Source organism: Neodiprion fabricii, chromosome 5 (assembly GCF_021155785.1).
Source record: "Neodiprion fabricii isolate iyNeoFabr1 chromosome 5, iyNeoFabr1.1, whole genome shotgun sequence".
NCBI lineage: Eukaryota > Metazoa > Arthropoda > Insecta > Hymenoptera > Diprionidae > Neodiprion > Neodiprion fabricii.
The window spans coordinates 3,861,882-3,884,333 of NC_060243.1; the positions used below are offsets into that span (position 1 = coordinate 3,861,882).

The 22,452-nt window shown below is 36.6% G+C and overlaps 2 protein-coding genes across 3 annotated transcripts; both read left to right on the forward strand.

Annotated features, from left to right (window-relative positions):
* Nucleotides 1-107: 107 nt before the first annotated feature.
* LOC124183357 (translocation protein SEC62) lies at nucleotides 108-2,945 on the forward strand. The gene is made up of 5 exons (XM_046571760.1): nucleotides 108-350; nucleotides 678-1,133; nucleotides 1,205-1,552; nucleotides 1,630-1,736; nucleotides 1,852-2,945. Exons 1-5 carry the CDS (start codon nucleotides 315-317, stop codon nucleotides 2,051-2,053), a joined length of 1,149 nt encoding a protein of 382 aa, XP_046427716.1. The 5' UTR covers nucleotides 108-314; the 3' UTR covers nucleotides 2,054-2,945.
* A 1,568-nt stretch (nucleotides 2,946-4,513) lies between these two features.
* On the forward strand, nucleotides 4,514-22,278 carry LOC124183869. 2 transcript variants are annotated; one of them, XM_046572983.1, is made up of 9 exons: nucleotides 4,514-4,959; nucleotides 12,211-12,560; nucleotides 12,642-12,824; nucleotides 13,214-14,759; nucleotides 17,588-17,839; nucleotides 18,921-20,079; nucleotides 20,175-20,341; nucleotides 20,429-20,483; nucleotides 20,565-22,278. In XM_046572983.1, the coding sequence occupies exons 2-9, from the start codon at nucleotides 12,378-12,380 to the stop codon at nucleotides 20,575-20,577; spliced, it is 3,558 nt and encodes a 1,185-aa protein (XP_046428939.1). In that variant the 5' UTR covers nucleotides 4,514-4,959; nucleotides 12,211-12,377; the 3' UTR covers nucleotides 20,578-22,278. The 2 variants fall into 2 exon arrangements, with proteins under 2 accessions (XP_046428939.1, XP_046428940.1); XM_046572984.1 differs by lacking the exon at nucleotides 17,588-17,839.
* The last annotated feature ends 174 nt before the right edge of the window (nucleotides 22,279-22,452 follow it).

Genomic DNA, 22,452 nt, shown 5'->3' on the forward strand with positions numbered 1-22,452 from the left:
AAAAAAAAATTGTCCCAGTTTCCCTGTACTGTTCATACGAATCAAAGACTATGTGCTTCGCCTTACTTTATACAACCTCTATCGGGCCTTCAAATGATAATAGCGATACTATAATAATGGTTGTTTGAAAATTGTGTCGTCAGCTGGCGCCACCAACGTGTTTCACACAGTGGCGATGCTGTGGGGATATCAAGAACTACGTGAATGATAATCATCGTTGCGACTGTAGCAGTAGCCATCAGCAGTAGCCACGGACTTAGCAGTAGCAGTCAAAACTCGATCCGCTAAATATTGTGTAGCGGTAAATTTACAACATGGCGGAACGACGGAAAAACAGGAAGCGCAAAGACGTAAGTAACACATATGTGATTAAATGTCAATTATTGTAAATTAATTGTGGTAATGATCATCATTGACAAACGTTGAATTGCGCCAAAACCGATTCAGCCATTCATATGTTATGTCGTTTCATCGTCGAAAGACTTGTCGGAGATTTATTAAAATTATCTTCCGTATACGTGCCTGACGATGACGTGTGCTATGACATGCAGACGTAGAACATGCTGGCTCTAAGCATGATTTATAATGAATATAGATGATACTCATGTTTATGATGTTGTCATGCTTGACAAACTTTGGAACCTAATCAGAGATCACTGACCTTCGTCTTCTTCCAGGAAATAGCGCATCCCGAGGCTGAAGAAGTTCTAGAAAAACCATCCAAGGAAGAATATGCAGTTGCCAAATGGATACGGAGCAATGTCCCGTCAAAAAAGACAAAATTCCTGAATCACAATGTACAGTACTTTACTGGTACACGGGCTGTCGATGCCCTACTTGAGAAATCTCCTTGGAATAAAACACTCTTTGAAACGCGCGAGCAGATCACAAGCTTTCTCGATTCGATGCTGAAACACAAGTTCTTTCATCGAGCCAAAAAAGTTGTGCTATCTGAACAGGAGTTGAGCAAAATTAGAGGAGCTAAGAAAAAGGGTAAGGATAATGGGAAGCCGGAATCCAAGGAGGACAAAAAATCTCTTGAGAAAGATGAAGGTAAAGAAAAGGATGCTGCGGATCCTAAAGACAACGATGACAAACAGGAGGAAAAAAAGGAGCTGAAGAAAAAGCCAAAGGTACTGACAGATACAATTTTTTTTTTTTTTTTTATTGTACGTTCATGTTTCTTAAATTTTGGGACTTTCAGGTACGCCTGGAAATGCACTTGGATCAGTATTTTGCCGACAGCAATGACGCTTACGTCTGGATCTACGATCCCATACCTGTTTATTACTGGCTCATCGGTACGCTTGTTGTTTTGGGGACAATAGGAGTATGTCTCTTCCCGTTGTGGCCGCCTTCAATCCGGCAAGGAGTCTACTACATCAGTGTTACCGCAGCTGGATTTCTGGTTTTCATATTGGCACTGGCAGTTATCAGAGTCATCGTATTTTGCCTGCTTTGGGTACTTACCCTGGGCAGGCATCACCTTTGGCTTCTGCCAAACCTGGCCGAAGATGTCGGGTTCTTTGCATCGTTCTGGCCGCTGTATCAAGTCAGTGTTTAAAAATATTCAGAGACCTGTTTGCCATTTTTGGTATTTACTTTATTGTTTTAAAATAATTTTTACAGTATGAGTATTGCGGACCTTCTTCTGACGGAGACAAAAAATCAAGTAAAAAGAAGAAACGTAAGAAAGACAAGGATTCGGATAGCGAAGAGACACCTTTGGCACCAGGGTAAGTATCTCTTTGAACACTTTTACATAAGATGCCGCATTTTGTTAAAGTAATATAGTATATCGCAATGAGCCAATTGAGTCATATTTTCACTCGCGTTGCTGCGGTTTTACAGTGAAAGTCCTGCAACGGAGGATGAGGGGAACGACGCTAAGAGTGGCGAAGAAGAAGAGGAGGCGATAGAGAATTTGGGGAGAAATGGTGACGGTGAGAGGGATGGGGAAGAAGAGGTAAGCGAGGAGGGTTCAGAGAGTGAAAAGTCGAATACAGGTCGTGACTTTGAAATGGTCCAACACACAGAGTTGGAGGAAAAGTAGAGTATCTCTATTTATTCAATCGTTGGTTATAAAAACATCAAAATATATTTAATATCACTGTTCAGTAATTTATGAATTTTCTCGGACACACTATTACATATATACGTCTATATATATGTATGTATACACACAAACATACATGGCAGCAAGGGTTGTCAACCGAGAACTCCAATGATATTTTGTCCAGGGACCAAAACTAGCTAAAAGTTACACGCATTTTACTTGGTTTCCGTCCAACAATCAAACGCTGTATGCTTCTTGTTCGAAGATAACATCGAGTGTCATTGGAGTTGGATGAAAAAAAATATCTACCCAATTATGTATTCTGCACAAATTTTAATTTATTTATCGTTAATACTTTCTCCGTACAGGTTTGGTCCCTGCTTGAAGTAGGAATATATAATTTATTTGATGCTGTCATTTAGAAATAGACAGAGGAAGGGTGTTCCTCGGAGGCGTTAGGACATGTTTTTTTTTTCCTTCGAATTTCAAGTGGTTTGATACTATACGAATGGAATTCTAAATTATACTTATTTCTAAATGAGAGCGTTTTTAGTTATACCCTGATAAAATGTTAATTTAGATTTTGTTACATGACCGATTCGGAAAAATGGAGTGTCAATATTTGCATTTCGTATGTAAAATGAATAATATGATATTTACTACGTTAGTTTCACTCTTACAGTACAGTCGGTTTTTAATTTTATATGCCGTTTTTTTTTTTACACGTATTGATCTTCTGTCAGGCAACGAATCAGATGTGAACGGAAAAACTATACTCAATGCTTCCGAGGCAATTGATATGTTAGCAACAGAATTTATTTTTATTATGATTATTATTATTATTGTAGACAATGTGACTTGTATGAAAATATATGAAATATTATCGTAATTTCTCATTATGATTATTAAACTTTGAATCTTTCGTTCTTTTTTGAAAAATGCATGTGCGAGATCGAACTTGCGTAAAAGCGTTGTTGATTTACGCGGCTAGGTATGGCGGAATCAGGTTGCTTACGACAAGGCGCGTCACGGATTATTTATACTTACATATACCAATAGTATATAAAAATACGTGTCTACCACCAACGCTTATTATTCACGATGAAAATACTATTGAAAAATATACATTCCTTTGTTTCATTTTGTCTCGTGATAGCTAATGCGTAGGACAGGCGTGTTTCAAAGAATAGATGGATTTAACGTAAGAGATTTTCTATTATTTGTGTACATGGATACGTAAGTGGTTTCTTTTTTTTTTTTGAAATATGCCTTGTGTTTGTTTTTCATTAACTTGAAAAATACATAGATTGGTTGATTCGAAGTGAAGAATAGACAGAAGATAATGATAATTATTCGTATACAAATTCCTGCAAAGCGTTGTAATAATCGAAAGAAGCGAAGGTGGTGGCGATCGAGTAGGAAGATGAGTTTTTATCTGATACGTAAAAGTCTGGAGGACCGTACGCCAATGCCATACTTACAACCAGTATATTTGTACGGGTTTGCAGAAAACCCACATCGTAGGTGTACGATCGACGACCTCTTGATATCGTGAGAACCGGATTGGTACAAACGTGTGTGCATACGATACGTGTAGATGGTCAGAAAGATGAAAAATATTTTACGTGCGACACAAAGAAAGGTACGTATACACAAGAAAACAATACTTTGACAATTGTATGCAATTCGTTGAATTTTGTGGTCTGAAAATTAATTTTTTATCATGAGACACCGATCACCAGATAAGTGGGTTTACCTCTTATATCAAATCGTAATAAAGTGACAGATTCGAATTAAGTCTTCTAGAAACCCAACTGAATAAGGATTTCCGAAATTTAATCGTGCAATACTTATTTTTTGCACCTTCTTCTAAAGCGATAATTAATACCGTTTTACAAGAAACGATACGTAATATTTTCCTGTTATAATTAGAGAAAAATAATTTATACACTAGCTGCATAACTTAACGTACTGTACCATTTCACGTTGAAACAGAAACAAAAATAATGTAAAAAATTATGAGATGATCGACAACCGTGGACGAGCGCATGGTACAACAAAAAGGGACGAAAATAGACCTTGAAAACAACGAATCACCGTGTGATTACTTCCTTCTTATGACGAAACGTGACGAATACGCGGTAGTCGGTATTTATCGGAAGCATTTCTCTTTCCGCGGGCATCTTCGCAAAAGGCCGCCGCACGCAAACACTACACACGTATCACCTACGTGCGTGGATCATTACTTTTCTTTGAATAAGCTACACGCATTGCGTGCGTGCGCGCTAATTGCCGTACCGCTGTAAACGCGGCGCTATACACGCGCGCGTCGCGACGTGTGTGTGCGTAACGCGAAATGGGCTTTCTCCCCCCCCCCCCCCCTCCCTCAGCCGACCAGGTATCGCAGAGTTCTCCTCTCAAAATCCGCGCTATTATCCCGCAGTCGATGATCAGCGCTCTCGGGGGAAACACCGGACCGTTCGCCGCTCCGCGTACCCTTTAATTACGTTAGTTGACGATCCGCACGTAAATACCGGGATTTATATTTTTACCAAGACACTTAATTTTTAAAATTTTTATCGAACCCGTTGTCGGATCGCAAGTGTTCGAGAATTATTCATAAATTCATCACCCTGTGTCAAAGTCGAGCCAATTTCTGTGTGTGCCTGTATGCAGCAGTGACTATACGGAGAGACCTTCGTTCGCGTTTATTACCGAAGTGAAAGAACCAACGAATCTTTCACAGTCATTCATGTGTGATACATGCACACCGATTTAACCGCCGGCATCGCGCGGTGACACAAAGGAACGGGGACAACAGGGGTGAAAAGGATACGCTGCAAGGATACTGCATTATACTTTTTATCCACCCACAAGCTGCTCAACGCCATCAGATCATACGGGTAATTATACCATTTTTACACTTTATGATACCAGTATCATGTCGTTTACCTGCACGATTACAGCCGTTACGCCGATCATTCGAATCGCGAATATGCTAATTACCCCCCCCCCCCCCCCCCCCCATTCAAAGCGGGATCTACTCTTTCCCCAATAAACATAACGCGGCATTAGTCAGATCGATGTAACGAATGTATGTACGTGGGATCCCGGCGATCTTGCGGCAGACGCGTTTGGCTGTTACGATCGGTTTGAATATGACGTTTACAGGTATACAACACGCAGTGTCTTGTAGAGGCACGTGTGATGAAATCTCCGATTCTCTCTTACTGTCGCTGTTGTTCGTGACGCGACGTCGACGTTCTTCTTTCTCTACTTGTTAAACTTATAGTGACGAAATCGCTGGGTTTTAACCGTTTTAACCGTTCGATTAATTCCCGATTGACCTCGCGAAATGATTCGTCATAGATGTCGAAGATTTGTCTAGTTCTTAATTAATTTTCAGACACACATGCATGCGTATGATATTTCGAATCAAGATACATTCCGTAAAGTGTTTATGCGTACCTACATTGCGGATGTTTCTAAGCGATCCTTAAACTCGCGGTTCATCGTCCAGAAGAAACGAGGCGAACAAAGCCCGTGACGATCTCGGTGCGGAACAGGAATTCACTATGTGCAAAATTCACGGTGCGGAACATTTTCGGGCATTAATATTCCGGCATTCTTCAAGTTTGAAACCATCGACATATTGAATCGAGAAAATAGAGATGATTATTTATCCGGTTATTATAAAAAAAAAAAAAAAAAAAACAGCGGTATGTATGTACATATTATAATTCAGAATATCGATCGTGTCCGGCTTTGTTTCTTATCGACGTATATACATACCTACACTACAAGAGGAAATATAGAAATTCCTTGATAATTATGTGTATAAAATTCGAATACGAAGTTAATAGTAAGTAAATTAAAACGTTGCAATTTTATAACTACGCTAATTGGGTGAAAAAAAAAATTTGAATATAGCAATAATTTTGTTACTTAATTAACACCTGCACTTTGTTATACGGAGAGAATTACATTACGGAACACGATAAAGATCGCATTTTACATATCTTCCCCGGAAGTTTCTCGCGCGAATCTGCAGCGGAGCATTCTGATGATTACGGGAACACAAAAACAGCATACCCGCATGCAGTAAGTCGAGATCCTTGAAAGAATTTCTTTAAAACGAGAAAAAGTTAATTTGCGAAAATTCATTTCGCAAACATTAGTTAGGGCTGTTGCGGTAGCGGAATTGGTGAGGCGTGTAAAAATGAGTAAAAAAAAAACAAAAAAGAAGAAAACGAAAAAAAAACGTCAAGTTTTTTTCTACACCGCCTCGGACAAGATTGATAGGTGTATAATAAAGATGAATGAAGATTCAATTCCGCTACTATAATACAATATTAGACCCGCGTGAGACCGATCGTTGAATGTGTATTATACACACACGGTACATAAAGTGTAATCTAGGTATATGATATATTGTTACTATATCGTATAGATATGCGCGAGCAGTAATCGCTCTGTCACATTTGCGAACCTATACGGTTAAGGATATCCAGTGTGTATAAACAGCGTATGCAGGGTTTAATCCTGAGTAGTAGTGTTCGGAGGTAGAGAGCGTGCCCAACGGGGGCCACCTTTCGAGTTTCAGAGAGACGGCGATGCCCTCGAACTCCTGAGCGCGAAGGAAACCGGCTTGGCTGGCTGGCTGGCTGGCTGGTAAGATACAGTACAACGCCTTCTGTCTATGTACACTTGAAGGCAATGAATCTGAGACGGATCATTTTTTACACTAGACCGTTACGTTGGCAACACAGAGAAACCTGCAACGCCACAGTCGGCCGAGCGCGAAACAAACTCAATCTCAATAAACGTAACATAACCCATGACCGTCGAACCTAACCTTAAAATACGTGTCAATCCAACACGTTATTATCTCCACGGTATTCTAAGGTTAGATTCGACGGTCATGGTTTATGTTACGTTTATTGAGATTGAGTTTGTTTCGCGCTCGACCGACTGTGCCGCTGCAGGTTTCTCAGTGTTGCCAACGTAACTGTCTAGTGTAAAAAATTATCCGTATCAGATTCATTGTCCCTAAGTGTACATACCCTCTACCTCTACATTTACCGTGACTCGTCTCCCGGCTGCAGCTTGGCTTCGAACCAAGAACCGAGGAGAAGAGCTGAGCGGCTCCGATATACGTATAGCAAGCTTTTATATTCCGCTAATTGCCTTATAATATACCGTAATTAGAACTCATCGCGATTTTTCTTCATTGCCTGCATGACCGTTCTGTATAGCTGCCTTTGTTTCAGACATCCTGATTGCACGTAATGGGTATAGGTAATGAATAGGTAGGTTATTTATTTATTTTTTATTTTATTTTCTTCGTTTTTGTTCTACGAAATATGAAGGATTTCCACGCTTCTTTATTCATACTTTGCCGCACTTTTCAATGGACTTGTGTGTAAACGATATTCCTGCAGTATAAATGGTATTTGGTTAAAAGACGTAATAATTTCCACCTCGATTATCTCCCACGTATTATAGGTATGCGTGTATACGTATAAAGCAAAAAATATCTCGTTCATTGCGCAAGGATATAAATAATTCTTGGATTGAATCGATGTGATAATACTTATATCGATATGTCGAAGCGAATTAGTTTGAATTAAATTAGAACTTTAAGTAACGGTTATATAGCTTTGAGGACGTAGTTGAAACGTTCGAAATTTCGGATATAATATCAGCGTTTCGTGTAGAAATCTGTAATTCGTTTTGTACAGAAATCTGGTTAACGAGTCAGCTGTGTTGTATATACGAAAAATGAAAGTTGCAATAACACTTTTTCGTAGTCTGTAGCGTGGATTTCTGAATTTATTGTGTATATATACTTCACCGCATGATTATTTGCTGCGGAAATAAGAAATTTCGCCGAATCCGGTGATTTCAACCTGCATAAATTACACGCACCTAATGTATTTACGTATGTACGTAGGCATACAATGATTTCAACGCGTGGCTAAGAAGCACCTTGTGGAACGGTAGACAATATTAACGTATGTATGTATGTATGTTCGTACGATCATTTGCATTGCAGGTATTACGTAATTTTTGCAATTTCAGACTCTATATAGCTTTTCGCATGCAGCGTGCCGTGCAAAAGTTTTGATAAATCATAACTATCGTATATGTATATATACCTATGATAATCATAGATATATGCATATATGTATATATAAAGGGAGTAAAATAAAAAGACTTTGTTCCGGCGAATGAAAATTTATGTTCGTTATATGTTGAAACTGTGTCGCACGTTATATTGAATTATATCTTTGAACATGATCATAGAAGCTGTATAAATTTGCATATGAAACATATTTATAACATGCGATTTTTCATCGTACGTTCGACTCTATTTTGAGAATATATAATCGGGTCAAATGAGATAAAATGTGTTTAGTCATCGGGTGAGAAGTCGAATGACAAATTCGGGGCTCCCCCTGTGTTTTTCATAAGCATCAGCGTAGAAACCTACGACGTATTCAAATGACCACGATTCAACGGTGCTTTGATTGAATTTTTTTCTTTCCTTGAGAATTTTCCCCGCGCTTGTAGAAATCATTATTCATTGCTGTGTCCGGTGACTTAATTCCTGTACACGTAATAAACAAAGATCGCTTCCGTTAATCGATGCGTGCGATAAAGAAAAGTAATGAAAATGAAATGCGAAAAAAAAAAAATTGCCAACAGCTTTACTCGGTGCTACAGATCTCAATACATTTGTATAAATGGGTATACCTATATATTATGAAAGAAAGAACAAAAAAAAACGCGGAGTGCAGCGGTAAAGAACAACGGATGTGAGTGACTAAGAAATCGCGGTGTAAAGTAACTGACCAACTAGATTGAACGACGACGACGCGATGCCCGTTACAGATGTTGGCAGATCATACAAAGCGATATTTTCTCTCTCTCTCCCCCCCCCCCCCCCCCCCCCACTCTTCGCCTCACGGTGGGCTAAAAACTGGGCAGAGAAGTAAATCAAAAAAATAACCCGTTAGTCAGCTCGGTGTTCGACTTAGCTGCAGCGTTTTATAAAGATCACGTCGGTTAGATATAATTTGCTGTATTTATATATGATAAGTTATAGATGGTATACAGTACGTAAATATAAATTACGGAATACGTTAACCGTTTGGATCACACATTATTTTGCTGAGTAAACTTTGGCAACAGGATGGCGTTATATGGCTTTTGGGGTCACTGATTACGAATCTTAAGTCAGATTTGAAAAATTCAAGATGGCTGATACAATATAAGGGGTGAAAATTTCAAATTTCATCGAATACGATCAAAAAACTCTATGCAGGGGGTCTTGGGGCCGCCGATCGGATTTGCCATACTGAATTTTCGAAATCTGATTTCAGATTCGTAATCAGCGACCCCAAAAACTCCTGGACCGAGTTCATTCTCCGGATTCGATGTAATTTGAAATTTTCGTCCGCCATGTTGCAACCGCCATCTTGGATTTTTTAAATTTAAATTTCCGGAAACGATTAGCCAACGATGATTTATTGCGAGAAAGACTGATGCATGTTGGGAAGGATCTTAAGTTGCCTTAAATGTCTGTTATGTACATACGTACATACCTATATATTTGCGGTAAATTAGCACGGATCTCTGCAGATTTACAGTTATGAGGACAAATTTTCGAAATATACAGCGTATTACATATCTCTGTAGTTATATACGTATAACCTATATGTACGTAGATACAACCAACACATCTTTTCTCTCGTCGTCAATCGCATGCGTGGGCGATATTATATACGTGTTTTATGACATATTCCAGAATATAAATACATACCCTATACCTCTATATCGTTATCAGTACGTAGGTATAATATTGTACATTATTCCTGTATTCCATGAGTGCAATAATAATAATAACAACAATCATCGTACAATTTTTCGTACAAAGTGAAAGAGCCCCTGGCAAAATTTCACCTTTTCTCATTACACTACAGGACATGTCATGCGGGAAATAATAATAACAACAACAATAATGATAACAAGAAGAAGAATAATATTAATAAAAATAATGATAGAAATTTACGCGCGCATATAATACCAGAACACCTGTATAATGGATAGATTAAGTCGTGTTTTCCTGTATGTATTCGTAAGAAAGGACGAAAATGTAAAATTTCCAACAATTTCAGGATCCTTGCGTTTTATCCCAGTGCGTAATCGCATCGGACGTGCGAATGAAATGATTTGCGTAGGTGATTCGACCTTGAGTCATAGCCCAGCATCCGTGCATTCTACGTTTGGTATATACACGCAACACTCGCAATCGTATGTGTATAAAATACATGTATAACAGCGCCTACTTGTCTCTTCCTACACATTTCCAATGTACGTATGTACATATAGGCAAATTACAGGTCAACTTTTACCGTAGATAATGTAAAAGTATTATACATAACATGCCTACATAGGTATTTGTATGCAATTTGTCTAGGAACAGTATAACTATACGTGATTATGTATACGTGTAACGTAGGTTTCGAATCTTCACGTCCGTTATTACCACGAGAGTGTTAAACTCTGAGATATTGTGGAAATCTGGATTCGGTCGCGTGATCTATTAATTGAAATATGAAAGATAATTTTTAATTTTACGAGACTGAAGTTACAGTCACGTCAACGCAACGAAACTATGAAACGAAAATTACTATCCCGCGGCTTCGGAATAATTAAAGTTAGTAGTTGAATTCACGAATTCTGAGTGTTTTCAATGCTGCGTTACCGCAATTTACCGAACCTCAGGTTATTCTAAAGTTGCAAAACGACAAGTCTATCGAAAAATGCATCGCTAGAACAATCATACAAACCTCAATTTGATATAATTCTTCGTATGAAAAATCTTGCAGCTCCATCGACAGAAAAGTTCAGCAAAATTTATCTTTCTTTCAAATTGCAGCCTCAACTGGAATCTGAATGCGATAGACCAAACGTCACAACCAAATGGTATTTTAATAATCTGAAAACGTTTGACGACCTTTTTCCTTTAAACCCGCCAACACGCCGGCTATTATACCTATATATATATATATATATATATATATATCTGTAGATTGTACATACATACCTATAAATATATGATAATATGCTTCTCTCGCCAACGGCCCAAGGCTTTTAGCATGTTGCACAATTAAGTCACGCAAGCTTATGCATATCTATATATGTATATATATACTAACCTATAAAAATACATACATGTGCATATACCTATATATACTTAAATTTAACCCGAATATAAACTGAAAGTGATTATAATGTTATAACAGTTCGCAGTGAATGTACGTCAACTGTAGTCTGTATGCCTAATAAGAATTATAACGCAATTATTCGCACTTCTTATATTTTATTGAATATATCGTACAGTTACACGTCAGTTGTTATTGCACAGGGTTAAATACGCTGCTGATTATCGTACGATAAGATCTCTTAACTTATAGGTACGAGCCATTATTAGATCGGTTGAAATATTTGACCTTAATCTTAATTTTTTTTTATTTATTTTTTTTTACTGAATGTAATCGTAGCTGCGCTTACATACAGCTAATACTGAAATTAACTCGTCGCATACACGTTATTCAGAACTAATGTAGGTGGAGAAAAAAAAAAATAATAGAAACGAGTGAAACTCGGTAAAGAATTTTAAGCCTAATTTTGCAATAGATAAATCTGAGCTGCAATTAAAATTGACGTTACCATGGCCGTTTGAAATTTGCGAGACCAAGTCGTTCACTAAATATACAATGTTTGAAAGATCGGCTAATTGACCGTGATTTTAATTGACTTAATAAATTACATTACACGTAATACGGTGTATTTGCACGATATTTGTATTTGTCAAGCATGTAATAGGAGATCGGAGCAATTCAAACAGCGTTACGTTTTACCATTGCGTGTTAGGACGAATCAGTTTTCGAAAAAATAAAAAATTGACATATACGCGTTATTGATATGTGTAAGAAAGCATTGCGAATTGTATAAAACACAATTTTGAACAGATAGATAGAATTGGCGGTCTTGACGAGAGATTTAAAATGTTATATTTTGAAACCTCTTTTTTTTTTGGTAAAAATTTCATGTATTATACACATTCCGATTTTGTTTCTTTACAGAAAATGAGATGAGCTGGATGCAGTGTGGACAGTATTGCAAGTCAATCAGAGTGGACGATATACAAAAATAAAATAGAAACAGTATAAAACAGCTGTTTCGTAAAAACGTATATCTATAATACGTTTACAGTTGATAAAATATACGAATAAATAAAGAAATATATATTATGGAGCTGGTATTGTCGCCCGGTAGAATCGGAGGGGGAGAAAAGAATGGTTCTCCTTTTCAAAATGAGGAGGTACGAGAGTGGTCGCATGTCGATCGTCTCACTGGGATGCTTGAGCATGCCAGAATAGAGACAGGTCGATGGCAAACGCGTCATCAAGGATCTGCCCAGGCCTACGGGAAGGTAAAATACGAAAACAATTCCATGCAAAGTTAGGGATTTTTATTCATCAGATTCTAATTTGCGCGATGATTTATTCCCCAGGTAATCGATTCACGAGAGCGCAATTCGGCGGATGGAAATGTCGTCCAAAAAGCACGAAGACAAGTCGAGGTATTTCAGAGCCAAGGGGTGAGTGGCAGGTCTGTTCAAGTTGTCAGAGCTTCTCAGTGGTCCTCCTCTAGGATAACAGATTCCACATCGAGTAGCCCTGTGTCTGTATCAATGGTGAGCATTTTAAGTATATTATAATATAAGTTCGTAATACAATCTTCTACAGAATTCATTTCCTTGTTGGAAAATGTGGGGGGGTATCTCTTGAATGTAAATTCAAGTTGGTAGGGCTGGGGGAGGGAGGGTTGAGCTTCAGCCGCCATCTTGGTAAACACGTTTTACCAAATATCTCCTGAACCGTGCATCTTAGATCATGTTTTCGCAGATAATGAAATTCTCTACAACTTTTATTTGAAACTTTCTTCTGTATAGGGCATATGTATTTATTTATAGCGAGTCAAAATTTCCGAAATCAATTCTGTAGAAAAAAAGTCCCTAGATCTTGGTCTGTATGCGATAATTGGTATTTAAATTCTGAAATAATATTGGCTGTTCACTTTCAGACCGAGTCGCAGTCCTCACTGAGAAACGGAAACGACGAAATAGTTCCAGGTGGTAAATCACTGTTTAGAAGAGTACAGCAGTGCGACGATGACCAAAGTTTGACCAAACTATCTCAAGTTTCGCGACTGTGTCGTCAGATAAACACTGAGACCGGTGTTGGCAGCTTCGGAAACCTGCGAGGAAAACAGTCACCCCATGTTTCTCCCCTTCTCGGCAATAGATTTAGGAATCTACACCACGATTTCAGTTACAGGGAATACGATGGGAACGTTTCGAACTTGGTGGTAACGAATAGTCCGAAAAAAAGCACCTCGAACGAAGACCTGACTAAGTCTGTTGATAATGCAAACGCGAGGTTGAAATTTAACCGGGATTGCAAGGCTCGACGTTCTCTGCAAATACAGAAATCATCCGAGGTAACTACGAGTAGCATCGTTAAAGCGGAGGATCCCGTTATTGAAATTCCGTTGCATTTCAATTCGTACGAAAATAATGAGACTCGTACTATGAACGGCGGAGTTCAGGTTAACGAATTTGGCGATAAAGATCTCGCGTCATCCGATAAAGACGTTAGAAATGTGGCGAAAAATGGGGATAGGAAAAAATTGAAGTCGTACGTGCTGGGAATGCAGGATGAGTCTGATTCAGATTCAAGCTTGACGGTTGAGAGCAAATACCTGAGGAATGGGGAGCGCCTGTTTAACGGCGTTGCTAAAACGGGGGAAGAAAATTGTGTGAATAAGGAGGTTGGGAAATGCCAGTATTTGAAACCGACTCCGATTCTGTTGAAGCCCGTAAAATCGGTTCAATTAACCTCAACTACAGGCATGATTGCCAAGGCTAACACGACCGTCGTTCACCTGAACAACGCCAAAGCATTTCCTGACCCAGAAACTGACCAATCAAAGGTTGACGAAACCGCGGGAAAGCTGCAGTCGGATAAGACGAGCGTAAACGGAAACGACGAATCGAACGCTGCGACGATATCGAGGTCTGTGAAAAGAGTAGGATTCTGCAAGACTGAGGTACACTTCGCCGCAGAGTCTGGAAAGGTGAATATAGTTGAAACCGATTGCAAACCTCCGCCATCTAATAGATATAGACGAAGAAGGCGAAGCAATATCGTCGTCGGTTTGCCTGCTACGAATAAAAATTTACCGCTTATTCATTTCGGCGATACCACCTACGAGAAATATATTTTTGGTCAATCGAACGGCTCGATTAAAACCGAGTTTAAAAACGGTGCAGTTGACAAATTTCTCGATAATCAGCCGGAAGCGTCTGCGGTTCTTAGGGACGAACAAAGATTGCAGATTCCAGATTCAGACGACTTGCCGATCAAAGACGGATGGAGCGCTAGGCTTAAAACTATACTGCAATCCGAGCCTGCCACTATTGATCAAAATGACGATTTGAATGCTCACGCTAATTTCGATGGTATTGACGAGACGATAGCCGTTGATCATACGTTCAAGGGACACACGACTACGGTTAATCTCGGTGCTAATGGGCTCTCAAAACTCATGCAGAAGCATGCGAATGAAGGTAAAGATTATTTTCAAGATATTCGAAATATTTCCATATATCTTCATTAGGCTGGTTGATTTCTTGGACTTTTTTTTTTTCAAATTGCCACTCGAAAAATTTGTGACAAATACTGAAAAGACATTGTCGTAAAACCTGAAGGACGTAGAAAAATATTTGGAGGTCGCTACCAATTATTGTAATATTTTTAATTTATTTTTAAGTGTACAACTTACGGACTTATATATACCTTACATATATTAGTTTATTTTTTTCGTATCGTGGTCCAATTAATCATTGTTCGTAAAAATCAGTACTGAAAACGAAATAGGAACATTAAGATGATGCGATACTCCTTTTTCGGTAACTAAAACCGTTATCCAAATTTCTCCGATACGATTAATCTTTCGGATAAAAGACGAGAACAGACAACTGCGAAATTTTTGGGCGCAGTTCGCTGTTGATTGGTGAACGATTAATTGGACTACGATACAAGAAAAATAAACTAATAAACATACAATTCCGCAAGGTGGGAACATAAAAATAAAGAAAAAATATTTCAATAATTGGTAGCAACTTCTAAATACTTTTCTACCTCCTCCAGATTTTACAACAATTTTTTTTCAGTATTTTCCACAAATTTTTCAAGTGGCATTTTGAAAAAAAAAAAAAAAAAAGTTAAAAAATGCACTACCCTAATTAATATTCATACAGACATTCAGTATTGCCTATAGACGTTATTTTGATTCAATGTTTATATCTATTACTGATCAATATCATGCTTTCTCTGAAATAAGATATGACATTTCATTTTTTATTATGGAAACTTGTTATAAAAAAAAAAGATTAACAATCAGATCCGATGTGGTAAACATCTTTTTTGTTGTGTTATTGCTCTGAAATTTTATTGGCATGTGCGTTGATCATCAGTCCTTTAATTGTAGTATTAAATGAAAATATATTCCTATCATCATTAACTAACAAAAATCTGGTGTGTGGATCTTCTTTGTTCTCGCTTATTTTACGTACTAATCCACCTTTGCTGCTTATGTGACGTATTTTTAAAACCATTTTACTTGTACGGGTTATTTGATTAATTGATTTTTAACATGTCATCAATGAAAATATTTGGTAATTGTACATGTGTGAATTTTTTTTTCTCGATTCAATGAAGTTTATACTCGAACTTTTCTAACGAGGCAAACGCTATAGATTGTATTATTATTACATGCTTATAATATTAATATAAAACAAACAGCTGCTCTGTGTAATCTGTATACTCCGCGATATCTGTACGCATTCTATAAGCCAGTACTCGGTACTCAGTGAAAATAATAATAACAACAACAACAACTACAACAAAAGTAATAATAATAATAATAATTATACGAACATAAACAATAATCAATAATAATATAATAACATATTTGCCAATTGCTTCTATCTGCGCGAAAATCGACTGTTAAAAAACCGAAAAAGAACGCGTCACAACCCTAAGAAAGCACTAAAATTAATCTGCGGTGAGATATTCCATGATTCCGAATAAACAATATTATTAATAACACTCTCCTAACAGCTGCCGCATTAATGAATCTAATTCGTATATTGACAATCTAAGTAATTACCTATATCAACGAATCGTTGTAACGAATAAAAGTAGTGCTACTTTAAACAATTTCGTAGATCTTTTAATATTTTTAGACATATTCTGTTCTTTTTTTTTTCTCCTTTATCCGCTGAAATATCGTAAATTTATGATAATATTAATATCGTAAATGTCTATTTTTCATCTTAAAAGTAGTAGATTTGATAGCATAAATATATATTATTGGGATGTTGGTAATGTGCACGCGTATAATACGTGTAGTTAAATTTACGCATTACTCTGTAGGTCTGTAATGAGATTTTTCCTGAATCTGTTCTTCGCTCCTTTTTGGTCTTATGCCTGTATGAAACTTTCCACGCAATTTGGGATGACTTTTTTCATTCGATTTCGATCGATTTTAAAAACATTCTTTGACAAAATTTCAGGACGAATGAAAAAAGTGTCCCGATTAATTGCGGCAAGATTCATATTGTTTTGTTAATTGTATGCTTTGATATCGTAGCGTATTTCTGACAGTAGAATTGATTCTCTGTTTTCAAAAACATTCTTACGTACGTAGTTGTTATTAATTTCTGAATTAGTAAAACTCTTTTGTGACAATAGTAGACGAAGAATACGTGAAATTTTCCAGGCAAATGCAATACTATAAGCACTGGAATTCAACTACAGTTTAATACTAAACTTGAAAAGCTGCGGCCCATTACTTCGTCTCATATTATACGTCCCTGCGTTGATGATGTCGCCAAGAACACCTGCCCAGTAAAGATTATACCTGCGGTAAAAAGTCTCGGACCGATCGTTGTTTCGTCAACGATATCGAAGATACCTCGACCGTTAATTCGGGCCCATCAATCGTCGTTCCTTAAGTCTACTCACCTAGTTATGAACCTTAGTAAAATCAACGAGTTTAAATCAATTGTTAACGGTAAAGAAAAGCCTCCCTTAATTAACGCTGACAAGAAAAATGACGGTTCGTTAAGTATAAAAAACCTGCTCACGTCGTTGCAAAACAATAATAAAAATTCACCGGAAACGACGACGTCTCGTGAAAATTCAAAGGACGTTGATATGGTTAATAATAACTATCCTAACAATAACACGTCGACGTTGATTACGATAAATATGAACGAGGTAACTTCTGATTTAAAAAATAAAACAACGAATGGCACCGCGTATCCCGCCACGCGATTTACGCCTCTTCAATTGAGACATTTGAATAATGATTTATTGGATCGATACGAAGATCGAATGAAAATTGAGGAATCCTCTAACGAAGGGAAAGACAATCAACTGCAGTATAGTTCTGGGAGCGAACAAGCCGACGAAGAAGTTCGATCTTACATGCTTGGATCTCAAATACATCACAAGCTCCACGTCCAGCATAAGAAATTTTTACATTCAATTGCAATGGAAAAGTCGAGGAACGTTCGCAATTCCAAGGAACTCCACTTAGGTCCGAGTACAGTGAATGAAAGGAAGGATATTAATTGCATAGGTAGAGTAGCAGCTAACTATGGCAATGAAAATCGCGAGACAGTACGGCTCTGGACAGACAGTGTATCAATTATATTACACCCATCTTTTTCCTCATCGATCTCTAATCGAATGTCCAAAAGTTATTTTATTCCCTCTCACAATTACTGTCCACTTTCCGTGCTGGCTCAGTCATGTATACATCACATTATGTACACTTGGGGACAATGAATCTGATAGTGAGGCGGCTAATTTTTTTACACCAGACAGTTATGTTGGCAACACAGAAAAACCTACAGCGCCACAGTCGGCCGAGCACGAAACAAACTCAATCTCAATAAACATAACATAACCTATGACCGTCGAATCTAACCTTAGAATACCGTGGAGATAATGACGTATTGGATTGACACGTATTTTAAGGTTAGATTCGACGGTCATGGTTTATGTTACGTTTATTGAGATTGAGTTTGTTTCGCGCTCGGCCGACTGTGGCGCTGTAGGTTTCTCTATGTTGCCAACATAACTGTCTAGTGTAAAAAATTAGTCGTCTCAGATTCATTGTTCCCAAGTGTACGTACACGGTTTTTTTTCTCTTTTTACTTGTCCTTTCTTCGATGTAATATAGCTGTATTATATGCTTATAAATTTCAATTGCGGAGAGTATAGAACGTTTAATTGTATCTTTTTTTTTTCAGACCAACAAACTTTCACGCATTTAATTAACAAAGATTGACTTGATGTTTCTACCAGCAAATTTTTATTTTTTTTTTATTTCGTTTGTTTTGTTTTGTTCTAATTATTCATGTGCCAGATCAACGCAAAAATCATTTGTATCTAATCCTTGCAGAAATAATGTAAAAATTTTCATTATACCATTATACCATTATTAAAATATCAATACGCACGTAGAATAGAGTCAGTGATTATTATCAGCCGTTTGCCTTGTTCGAAACGTTGGAGTAACAGTATATATAGAGTTGATAATGTATAGAGAATTTAATAGGATTATATACTTACATTATATTTTTTCATAGCAAATAGTATTAGAAATACAATGAGACACGGTATTTAAATACTGGGATTAATTTATATCTTTTCAGACGTCATAGACCAAAATATCGTCAGTGTATCGTCGATTGACGAAGACGATTTGGAAACTGGTAACTCTGGCCTACCGGTGGAAGAAATATTCTTCGAATCTAACGGCACCGTGGAAAAAAATCACGTGCAAGGCACGATATTGAATGAGAGAAATGTGATAACTTCGGATAACGAAAATAATAAAGTTTTGTTGAATATCGTTACGACACACGAGCCTGTCATCGCTAGAGTAGAAGAAAGCCATTCTGTAGAGACAAGGAGAGAGTTATTTGCTGGTAAAAAATTGCATTCCCATTCCGAAAATGTGGAAGAAAACAGAAATAATGCGGGGGAATCAAGTCGCGTTAGCAAGTCTTTTTCGACGAGGATACGGAAGACTAGCACTAAACATAAAACCAAAGAACACTGTGATAATGCATTAAAAAAAGAAGTGGAAACAGGCTGCTGTTTGAAGAATGATACAAACACGACTGATCCTACTTACGTGAATGTGTTCGAAAGAAAGAAGGAGAAAAGCATTCCGATATACGAAAATTGTTATGTAAACAATCGTAAGAGAAATTTAAATGATAAGAAGTATTCGAAAAATATGATATCTGGCGATATTCAGTCTCTTGCAGAGTTAAAAACTGTTACAGATAATTTGACTCAGTCCACGAACGGCGATTGCGACTCTGAATCGGCAAGTTTGTCGAATACTGATTGTGAGGATGAAAATTTCACGCCGTCTTCCAGAGCTAGAGACGCTGATGCTAAACTGGCAACGATATCCGAAAATACGAACTCTGGCAAGGTAAATAATCGCGAAAGCCATAAAGTCAAACAGAGCAGAATAAAAAGCAAAAGGGCAGCTAGACCGCCATCGTCTGTGTCTAGCATTGAAAGCGTTCACCGAATTTCCGTTAGCGAAAATACAAATGTTTCTGAAGTTAAATCATTACACTCTAAATCTACTCGGTCAAGCAGGCTACGCAGTAGAAATAATCAGGAGAAAATACCGGCTAAGGAATCCGCCGAAAGATATTCCTCGGACGACAAGAAAAATAATACGATCGAACGAACATCGAACTCAAAAATATCTCGTTCTAATCACGCAATTAATAACATTACGAAAGCAAGCTACGATCAGACTGGGAATAATTTGAATGCTAGTATAAGGTATGATAATGGAAAGATGAAAAAAATTTTGCTCTGTTAAAGTAAATTTTTAACAAGTAACAACGTGAATAATTATTGATTTTTTCAACTTTCAGATCGAAAAAACCGATCGAAATTGTTTATGAAACCGCTGTATTTAACATGAAGAATGAAAAGCTTGCTAAATCATCGAGGGCCAAAGAATCTAAGACCCCTCGATACATCAATGATCTCATATGTGGAAGTAAACCGAAACGTTCGAACGATATGAAACACGTTAAAGGTAATAAATCAGTAACATCGCTAATAGGAAAATGTAATTAGCGGGGAGAAATTCTTCGTAACTGTCAATATTTGATTTTCGGTATAGGAGCAGCTCTGTGTCAACAACGTGTACATCATAAAAGCGTATCCCCAACAAATAGGTAAATTATTATTAGTTTTTTTTTTATATTCTAATCTAAAATCTTTGAGTGATCTTATGTATGTACCATTACCTGTTTCAGACACTGGAAATGAAGTAACAAACGGCTGTAAAAGCACAAATTAATGAAAAAGTTCCTTTGATTTTAAGACAATATCGAATACTCTAACAATCGCGTTGATAATATTCTCTCGATATTAAAGTTGAAAAACAATAATATTAAAATAAAGCTAATATTTTATTTAATAGCAAAATAATAGTTCCTTATTTAAGAATGCTAGCTTCATATGATAAAGCTTAAATACAACAATGTTAATTTGTTTTACATGTTAAGTCGCGATTTTCTTTTGTAACCCAGGCGTCACTCTTGACATTAATTTTATTTATTTTTTTAATTTTATTTTACTTTTTTTTGTCATTTTTGTAGCAATGATAGAGCTCTCTCTTTCTTTTGCAAGATACGCGTCTTATTCTAGCCATTTTTTCTCAACTATATTTAGTGGTATACCGCAGTAGTAAGGAAGCGGTTAATTACGTCGGATATATTCTATGAAAGTATTGAATGTAATAATTGTTTGAACGTTTGTTCAGTCTTAGCTTAATACCTTTCGATGCATCGACAAATTGTTGAAAGCAGTTAGAAAATTGATCCTAATATTTATAAATACGTACATACTAATTTATTATAATCATCCTCATAACTCAATCATCTTTTTACTAATACAGAACGTAAAAAAACAACAGCAATAAAGAATTAAAAAAAATTGATCATCACAAACGAGTTCGTCGAAGTTTATCGAACCTTTAATACATTTATTACAGATAAAAATATCTTGGAATAAAATTAATTTCCTGTGAATGATAGGAAGAAACTAGGGAGAGACATGAGTTTATCAATAGAATTACAAGCTATATTTCTTCAAGAAGGCCAATGATATGTAAAAATACATATATTATCTATATACAATACTTCATAATATTATAATATTAAGTGCAGCAACCAAGATATACATATATTATACATATATTCATATTTGCAATATTTGACGTACCAATTTCATTTGATAAATATATAACTGTTCACCAATTGATTGAAAAGTGCGAAAAAATTCCCCAAATTTTACCAGCAAAAAAATACGAACTATAACCAGTAATAAATTAGATTTATTTTTTAATTTTCTCACAGTAAGTACATACTATAGGTATGTTTTTTTTCCAATTTGTTTATTACAAACACTAAATCGCAAGAATTGAAATAAATATCTCTAACAATGACCATCAGTGAACAAATTTCAATGGTCGTGAACGTAGAATGTAATATATCTGTTTTCGTACGTACAAAGCCGATGAACTATCGTGATCATAAATCGTCAATATTGACATTAAAGGTATGTTGAATATTGATAGCATTAAATTAATAAAAACAATCTAGTTTTCACCTTACATTTACTAACTCTGTCAACACTTTAAATACATAGACAATAAGGGTCTGATTGCTGATCACCTCGGCTACTTAGAATCAGTGGTTTTTCTTTTTTTTTTTTTTTCATTGTATATTTGAAATTTTCAATTACCAGAATGATATTTAGGGTTATAATAGAAACGGTGGCAGAGTTTATTTATGTTTGTATCGAAGATCATAATCTCGTACACTAGTTTCTTGATGGAAAATATTTCGCTAGTGGATCGTAAAATTTTCTTTTCTTTTGTAAATAATTTAAAGTAAAAACTATAGCTTGAGTTTAAAAAAATTTACGGCGATCATTGAAGATGTGGTCATAAAATTGTAAACAAACGTCGACAGGTGTCCGTATAATTATACATATTATTTTTAATATGAAACAACTTTCGGTCAAAGTGGTAAACGTGAATATTATTCAATTTGAGATTCATGATTGGTGAAATCTTGATTGAAAAGTGTGCTAAAGTTGTGGGGAAAAGTGATGTTATATGTATAATAACCAGTATTA

Bases quoted from the DNA above. Each gene is read 5' to 3' on its own strand.
- LOC124183357 (XM_046571760.1), top strand. From the start codon at position 315: ATGGCGGAACGACGGAAAAACAGGAAGCGCAAAGAC. The intron at 351-677 runs GTAAGTAACACA...GTCTTCTTCCAG, and splicing joins AAAACAGGAAGCGCAAAGAC to GAAATAGCGCATCCCGAGGC. The intron at 1,737-1,851 runs GTAAGTATCTCT...GCGGTTTTACAG, and splicing joins GAGACACCTTTGGCACCAGG to TGAAAGTCCTGCAACGGAGG.
- LOC124183869 (XM_046572983.1), top strand. From the start codon at position 12,378: ATGGAGCTGGTATTGTCGCCCGGTAGAATCGGAGGGGGAGAAAAGAAT. The intron at 12,825-13,213 runs GTGAGCATTTTA...GTTCACTTTCAG, and splicing joins GCCCTGTGTCTGTATCAATG to ACCGAGTCGCAGTCCTCACT. The intron at 20,080-20,174 runs GTATGATAATGG...TTCAACTTTCAG, and splicing joins AATTTGAATGCTAGTATAAG to ATCGAAAAAACCGATCGAAA.